This window comes from Haemorhous mexicanus, chromosome 20 (genome assembly GCF_027477595.1).
Source record: "Haemorhous mexicanus isolate bHaeMex1 chromosome 20, bHaeMex1.pri, whole genome shotgun sequence".
NCBI lineage: Eukaryota > Metazoa > Chordata > Aves > Passeriformes > Fringillidae > Haemorhous > Haemorhous mexicanus.
In genome coordinates this window covers 568,410-576,415 of record NC_082360.1, presented here as the reverse complement: position 1 = coordinate 576,415, position 8,006 = coordinate 568,410, and the positions used below count along the sequence as shown (strand labels likewise).

General features: G+C 59.6%; 1 protein-coding gene across 1 annotated transcript; it reads right to left on the bottom strand.

Moving 5' to 3' along the window:
• Window positions 1-328: 328 nt before the first annotated feature.
• CCDC42 (coiled-coil domain containing 42) lies at window positions 329-2,276 on the bottom strand. Its single transcript, XM_059864729.1, has 3 exons — window positions 1,887-2,276; window positions 1,667-1,831; window positions 329-595 (listed from the first exon to the last, which is right to left on the bottom strand). The coding sequence occupies exons 1-3, from the start codon at window positions 2,274-2,276 to the stop codon at window positions 329-331; spliced, it is 822 nt and encodes a 273-aa protein (XP_059720712.1).
• Between the last annotated feature and the right edge of the window lie 5,730 nt (window positions 2,277-8,006).

Here is an 8,006-nt window from a genome sequence, read left to right as displayed (position 1 = left end):
GGGGTCAGGGACACCCTGCCCTGCCCTCCCTGGGGTCAGGGACACCCTGCCCTGCCCTGCCCTCCCTGGGGCCAGGGACACCCTGCCCTGCCCTGCCCTCCCTGGGGTCAGGGACACCCTGCCCTGCCCTCCCTGGGGTCAGGGACACCCTGCCCTGCCCTCCCGGGAGTCAGGGACCCCCTGCCCTGCCCTCCCCTGTCCTGGTTCTCCTCTCCTGACCCTGCTCCCTGTGGCCCACCTTGGTGGCCAGGGAGCCCCTCCCAGCCCACCTGGAGTCTCTGGGTTTGGTCGGGGGCTGATTTCCCTGGCCTTGCCTCATCCCTGTGGTTCAAAGCCAGGGGAGCCCTCCCTGAGCCACGTCCAAGCTCACCTGTGAATTCTCCACCACATCCTCCAGGTACTTCTTGAACGGGGAGTACTTCAGCAACTTTTTGGAGAGTTTCTGGTGCTTTTTTCTCAGGGATTCCAGTTCCCTCCTAGCCCTCAAGAGCTCACTCTCCTTTTTTGAATTCTCCTCTTTCTCTTCTTTGGCTTTCTTCAGAGCTTGGGTTCTCAGCCTTTCATTCTCCTGGGGAGGTTTCCAGCAGCAGCCACAGCCAGAGGGGGAGGGAGGCAGGGGAAGGCAGAGCTGGGTCACTCAGGAGAGCCTCCAGAGAGGAGAGCCCAGCTCTCGGCACCGCTGCCTCCCTGTCCCTTTGGCTGGGCAGCACCCGGGCTGGGGCTGTGCCCTCCAGAACGCCCCTCGCCCAGGGGCACAGGGCACACATCCCTGCTCCCGCAGCTCCGGCCCCAGGGCAGCCTCGGCTGGGAGCGCTGGGCCGAGGCTCCTGCGGGGCAGAGGAGCTGGTGAGCAGGGGCAGTGTGCCAGCTGTGCCAGGAGTGCCAGGAGTGCCAGGTGTGCCAGGTATTCCAAGTGTGCCATGTGTGGCAGGTGTATGAGATGTGCCAGGTTTATCAGATGTGCTACATGTTCCAGATGTTCCAGGTGTATGAGATGTGCCACGTGTGCCAGCTGTGCCAGGAGTACCAGGAGTACCAGGTGTGCCATGTATTCCAGGTGTGCCATGTGTGGCAAGGGTATGAGATGTGCCAGGTGTATCAGATGTGCCAGGAGTGCCAGGAGTACCAGGTGTATGAGATGTGCCACGTGTGCCAGCCATGCCAGGAGTGCCAGGAGTATCAGGTGTGCTACGTATTCCAGGTGTGCCATATATTCCAAGTGTGCCATGTGTGGCAGGTGTATGAGATGTGCCAGGTTTATCAGATGTGCTACATGTTCCAGGTGTTCCAGGTGTATGAGATGTGCCACGTGTGCCAGCTGTGCCAGGAGTAGCAGGAGTATCAGGTGTGCCAGGTATTCCAGGTGTGCCAGGTATTCCAGGTGTGCCATGTGTGGCAGGTGTATGAGATGTGCCAGGTTTATCAGATGTGCCAGAAGTACCACGGGTATCAGGTGTGCCACGTGTGCCAGGGGTACCAAGTGTGCCAAGTGTGCCAAGTGTGCCAGGTATTGCAGGTGTATCAAGTGTGCCAGGTGTATCAGGTGTGCCAGGAGTACCAGGGGTACCAAGTGTGCCAGGTGTATCAGGTGTGCCAGGTATTGCAGGTGTGCCAGGTGTGCTACATGTTCCAGGTGTGCCAGGTGTGCCAGGGGTGCCAGGGGTACCTTTACAGTCGTCCCAGATGTCACCACGTGGGCTTTCAGCTGGGCCCTCCTGGCGTGCAGGTCCCTCCACTGCTCGGCGAGGGTCTCCATCCTGTCCGCGAAGGCCTGGCAGCAGCGGAGCGAGGGTGACAAGGCTGTCCCAGCTAGAGCCACTCCCCGCCTGCCCTGCCACCCTGCAAAGCCGCCCAGCCACGCCCCAGCCGCCTCTGAGCTTCCTCACCTCCTCCGTCTCCTCCACCACCTTCTCCACCAGCCGCACTTCCTTCATCTTCCTCAGGACGCAGATGAAGGAGTTGGTGGAGTCCTCCTCTGCCCCCTGCAGCTCCCTGCCACGCACGTCCCCAGCTCGCACGGCATCCCGGCAGGGTGCCCTGGAGCGGGGCTGTGTCCCAGGGGTGGGCAGGACCCCAGCCCCACCTCGGACCCCCCCGGCAGCGCGGCCCCCCAGCCCAGCCCAGCCGGGACAGGAGCAGGCGAGGGACGGGAGCTTGGCACGGCAGGGAAGGGGCCGTGGAGGCCCGGGGGGAGGCTGGAGGAGCCCTGACCTGAGCAGGGACAGGAGCCTCTCCTTGTACTGCCCCCGGTAATAGCTCACGTCCTCGTGGGCCATCGCTGCGGCCACCGCAGGTCCTGTCCTGCTGCTGGCCCTGCCTCGGGGCAGCCCGGGGGCTGCTGCGCACTGCACGAGCCCTGGGGCTACTCCAGGGCACCAAGTGAGCCCTGGGGCTACTCCAGGGCACCAAGCGAGCCCTGGGGCTACTCAGTCCCAGAGAGAGGCACTGTGGCTCCTCCAACCATTGTGAGAGCTCCGGCACTACTCTGGGCACTGTGACAGCTCCAGGGGCTCCTGCACCCATTGTGACAGCTCCAAGGGCTCCTGCACCCATTGTGACAGCTCCAGGGGCTCCTCCCAGCGCTGTGACAGCTCCAGGGGCTCCTCCCAGCACTGTGACAGCTCCTGTGAGCCCCCCGGGCAGCAGCGGGACTGACTGCTGTGTCCAGGACCTGGAATTTTTTCATTCCCTTCTCTTCTTCATCCATCGTCTCTGCTTGTTCCTCTGCCCAGACTTGGCCCTTGTGCCCTGCGCTGCCCTGGGGGTCTGTCAGGCTCCTGGCAGCCCCCTGCCCTGCCCCAGAGCCCAGCTGGAGCTCAGGGAGGGCTGGGCCCTGCCCTGCCCAGGGCTCCCTCCCTGGCCCAGCCTGGGCTCTCCCGCTGGCCAATAATCAGCTGAGTGGTTTTGAACCGATCCATTTCTCCCTCAAACGAGGGCCCGTGACCAAGGCTCGCCCCAAAGGAAGGGTGGGGCTCATGGGCCAGCTGGGGAGCCCGGGGCTGATGGAATTGCTGCTGCCGGGGGATTTCACCTCTCCTGCTCCCTGCCAGCCTTGGCCTCGCTGGCTGAGCGCAGAGCAGGGCACAGGGGCTGCAGCAGCGGCTGGAGCTGAGCGTTTGTGCTGCTCCAGCCCCTCGGGCAGCTGCAGGGAGCATTTCTGGGCACAGAACCCACAAAAGCCCCTTTTGTGGCTGTCCCTGCTGCTCCTCCTCCCAGCAGGATGAGTCCCTGGATCCTTCACGGCACCTCCTGGGCACGGGCTCTGTTTAAGGAACAACCAGCACAAGCCTGGCAATGGTGAAAACTCCCAAACTGCATTTTAAATATCCCCCAAAAGAAATTCTATAGTGCTGATATAACAAATACTAATGGTAAAATATACTAAATATGTAGCTTTATTTGAATATATAATAATATACAATAGGTTATATATTATATAGCTTCACAGACAATGAGTAAAATATATAAAATGAAATCTAAAGCAGAAAAATATCTAAGGAGGCAGATTTGCTGACTTAGTAAAACTTTTGCTTGCTCCTTCCCAAAGCACTTCCACAAGCAGAAGAAATGAGGGGGGTTTTAGGATCTCTCAAGTTCTCCATGCTTTCAGTTACACCCAGACCTAAATGAGAAGGCTGCAGCTGTTTTGGTGTTTTAAATTGAGTTTTTATGGAGCTGCTCCGACCTGCCCAGTGCCCCCCTGGGCCGGGCACCCCTCTGTGCCAAGGAGGGCACTGGGGGCACCGGGGGCACCGCAGGGGCTCCGGGCCCGGCCCGGCCCGGCCGGGGCTCCTGCAGCAATCCCGGGCAGCTGGGGACATCTCCTGGCCTGGGATGGAGCAGCGCTGCTGGAAAATCGCCCAGAGCAGAGCCTGCAGCTCCTCTCCCTGGCCGCGGCAGCGCGGGCACCGCGCTCCGCCTCCAGGCAACTTATCTGAAAGAAAGATAGGAAAAAAGCCCCTTTTTTGTTAAAAGTGACTACACCCCACTTGTTTTAAATCACAACATCTCCAGTAACCACCCTGAACGCCAAAGTAGAGCCTGCCTGCTGCTCCTGGACTCATTTCATTTCATTTCATTTCATTTCATTTCATTTCATTTCATTTCATTTCATTCAGTCTGACTTTCCTCTTCAGCCCCTCAAAACACACCCCACACCCAGCATTTCCAGTGATTAATCCTCCTGTCCAACACCAAGCTCTTCTTTCCACGCCTCTCCTTGTTCCTGTGCAAGATTCCTCACAAATGTGAGTGGCACCCAGAGTCACATTCCTGCTGCTTTCCCCACTCCTGCCCTGGGAATGGAGTGAGGCCCTGGGAATTCTGCCCCACTGCAGCCCCTGCTCCAACAGCCTGCACAGATCCTCCCAAGGAGAAAAAGGGGCAGAAGACCCTGGAATTGTCATTAAATCCCCCCCAAAGGGAACGGAGCTGGCCCTGCTCCAGGGGGGACACAAACAGCCCAGCCCTGCCCTGGGAATTCCAGGGGCTCCTCAATTAGGGCCGGAGGGGCAGGAAGGCTGTCCCCAGCCAGGGAGGGTCCTGCAGCAGTTGTCACTTGGGATCAGCCCCGGGAGCATTAGAGCCCAGCCCTGCAGCCCAGAAACAGCTTCAGAGCAGCTCTCACAGGATGTGGAGCTCGCTGAGTGCTGAGCAGGCGTGAAGCAGCTTAATTCCAGGGCACAGCTCCCAGCCCCAGGCCCTGGGCAGCAAACATGTGATCAGTGGTGCAGGAAGGTTAATGAAAGGAAGGGCTGCTGCCAAGAGCAGGGCCTGGGCACCGAGGGCTGTCACATCAGGCCTGGATTAGATCTGGAAAAGCAGCACAAGCCAGGCAGGTGTCAGTGCTCAGCCCCATCAAAGCCCAGGTGCTGATTGTTCTAATGCAGGGGAAGGCTGAGAGTCAGCCCCAGGCACATCCCAGGGGGGCTCTGCCACCTCCAGCATCCCAGAGCTGGGCCAGGATCTGCCAGGATTGCAGAGGGACCCCGAGCTGGGAACGGCAGCTGAGCCCTGCAGAGCCCGGGGGCTCCGTGCCTGGCACCAGCTCCTGCCAGGGCCTGCCAGGATCCTCCCAAGATCCTTCTGAGATCCTGCCAGGATCCCCCCAGGCTCCTTCCAAGATCCTTTCAAGAATCCCTCCAAACTCCTTCCAAATTCCTTCTGAGATCCTGCCAGGATCCCTCCAAAGTCCTGCCAAGATCCCCCCAAGCTCCTTCTGAGATCCTTTCAAGATTCCTCCCAGATCCTTTCAAGAATCCCTCCAAACTCCTTCCAAATTCCTTCCAAGCTCTCCCCAAGCCCCTTCCCTACAGACCCACTCCCAGCCCAGGCAAGAGAGCAAAGTTGGATTTCCTGGCACAAGATCCAGGCCCTGAGGTGTCTCTGCCTGTGCCCCTGAAAACGAGACCCACAGGGACATTTGGGAAGGGCTGGGAATTCACCCTGCAGGAGGAACTGGCAGAGTCCTTTGCTGTCCATAGCTGCTAACAGCTGGGAAACAAGGCTGGGGTTTTATTACCCCTGCCATCCTCCAATTGACTCAGGGGGTGCTTTAAACACATGGAAGGAAAAGGAGAATTATTCCAGGTCTGTGCCCAACGTGGTTTGTGTGTAATGGACACAGAGCCTGTGGGGCTCCCACCAATCCCCAAAACGTGCAGAGCACTGCATTGAACTGACCCAGGACAGCACAAAGGCGACACAGCCAAGAAAGTCACCGAGCACAGACCCCACTGCTGCCTCCCGCTGCAGGGCAGAACAAAAGAGCTCATTTCCATTTCAGAAAAAAAGAATCCAGTGGAAGCTCTGAGATCAGCTCAATGGAGCAGAGTTCACAGACGGTAACTGCTGGATTCTAATCTTACCCTGCAGGTTTTTTGTTCTATTTTAGATTCTGTGCTCTATTTTTGGCTCAGCAACAAGCCAGAAATTTTTCAGCCATGCTAATTGCAAAATACTACAAAAACAAAGCCCTGTTTACATTCTCCCTGAAAGGCCAGGGCTGTACAAAGACATTTCCCTGCATTTCAGCGCTCAGGGGGCACAGGACACGCGACTGCTCAGCCGTGGGTTTCTCAACAGGCATTTCTGTTATGGAAACACCTCTCTCCTTGTGGGAACCTTGTTTAGAGTAGAATCAAACGCTGCCAAATATTCCCCTCTACCTGTTGATGGATTAAAGGAAGCTGGAAAACACAGGGCATGGGACAAATGATTTTATGGAGAAGTCAGCCACGTGTGCAATGTTTCCATAAAACACAAGCCCAGAGAGTTCCAGCCCCAGAAAGCTCCAAACAGCACCAGCCCCACGTCTCACTGGGCTTTGGGCTCCCCAGAGCTGGCACTGATGGCAGTAGAGAACTTTGCCCTCTGTAAATACAGACAGATTGAGCAGCAATCTTTTTATTGGTCTGCTGTTGCTGAGGTGTATCTGTGCAATTCTGATACTTCACCATCCCCAAAGCAGGAATTTACTCTGCACCTCCAAACACTCCAAAGGCAGAGAAAATACTGCTCAAGCCCCACTCATTTGGGGTTTCTGAGACCCCCCCTCCAAACCTCCAGCCCCAAACCCCGCTGAGCCCCCGCCCTGCCCGGGACACAATGACAGCAATGGTGATAACGATGTTGATAACGGGGTGGGCTCTGCCCTGGCCCGGCTCTCCGCACGGCCGGAGATGCTCCCGCAGCCGCGGCCATCAAACATTCATGGCCTTGGGCTGCGCTGCTCGACATATTTCATATTTCGCCATTAAAAAGGCATGAAGCGACATTTCCTTCCGCCCTGTCCCTAATTCCTTCCATGCCCATCTCCGGAGCGGCTGCCGGAGGTGTCGGAGCTGCGGGGGGCTGGCAGAACGGGCGGCCGCTGTCCTGGGGAAGGCAGATGAGGAGAAGGCGGCCCACAGGGTGCGGGGAAGGCAGCGGGAAGGAGCCGCTGCTGCCAGAGCTGGGCAGGGCTGGGGCTGCAGAGACACCGAGCGGCCCCTCGGCACCGGGGTGCGGTGTGGGGACCCCCGGGCGCGGGGCTGGGGCCGGCACTGCCCCTTCGGGAGCAGCCTGTGGAGCAGAACCGCCCGCCAGGCCCCGGACAGGCTCCGGGGAGGATCAAGAGAAGGAGATGAGGATAACTCCCACTGGGAGACCCCCTCGCCCCCCTGGCACCCGGCGCAGCCCGGGGGATTTGCTGACCCTCGCCCCCACCCCCGGGGCTCCTCGCTGGTCGGGGGCAAAGGCAAGGAGGGCTGGCGGGACAGCCGAGCTGCTCCCGAAGGATTCGGCCCAGCACGGAGAAGGTGAGGGGGAGGAGAGGCTCCTCCAGCAGGGAGCCGGGCTCGGGAGGCGCCGCGGGGCCAGCGGATGCTCAGGGAGGTGCTGCAGGCGCAACCGGACCTGGCCAGGAACAACCTGCAGCTACTCTTATCACAGCGGAAGCAATCCGATTTTAAAGGCAAATAAGCATCCTTTAAAAGGTTAGGATGCCTATAAAGTGCCCGCTAAGTGCAGCCCGAGCTGAGAGCAGCGCTGTGGGAGCGGGGCGGTGTCCCGGGAGCCTCTCCCAGCTGCTGGAGGCCGCTTTTCCTCCAGCCCAGCCCCTCTGTCCGTGAGCACGGCGCTCATTCTGCAGCTCTGCAGCGCGTTCTGAGGCTGGGAGCGATCGGTACCGAGCATTTCCCGGGGGCACACCGGGAACGCGGGAGCCCCACGGCCGGGCCGCAGCCGCCGCAGCCCGAGCGGAACACGAAGGTTATCCTCGGGAAAATGAAGGGCTCATTTACTGCCCGTGTTGCTGTTTGATGCTATCTCGGCCCACGGGGTGTTTACAGCCCCCGGCCGGGCCCGGCGCGGAATTGGGGCAGGAAGGGGCGATGCGGGCGCGGAGCTGCTCCACCCCTCGCTGTGTTTACCCCAAATAAACCGCGGGGCCGGGGCTGGCCCGCACCTTAAAAGCGCGGGCAGGTGCGGGGCCAGAGGGGACCCGGCAGGGGTGGCCGAGCTGGCAC

Bases quoted from the DNA above. Each gene is read 5' to 3' on its own strand.
- CCDC42 (XM_059864729.1), bottom strand. From the start codon at position 2,276: ATGGCCCACGAGGACGTGAGCTATTACCGGGGGCAGTACAAGGAGAGG. The intron at 1,832-1,886 runs GTGAGGAAGCTC...GCAGGGTGGCAG, and splicing joins TGGTGGAGGAGACGGAGGAG to GGCAGGCGGGGAGTGGCTCT. The intron at 596-1,666 runs GTACCCCTGGCA...TCCCCCTCTGGC, and splicing joins CATCTGGGACGACTGTAAAG to TGTGGCTGCTGCTGGAAACC.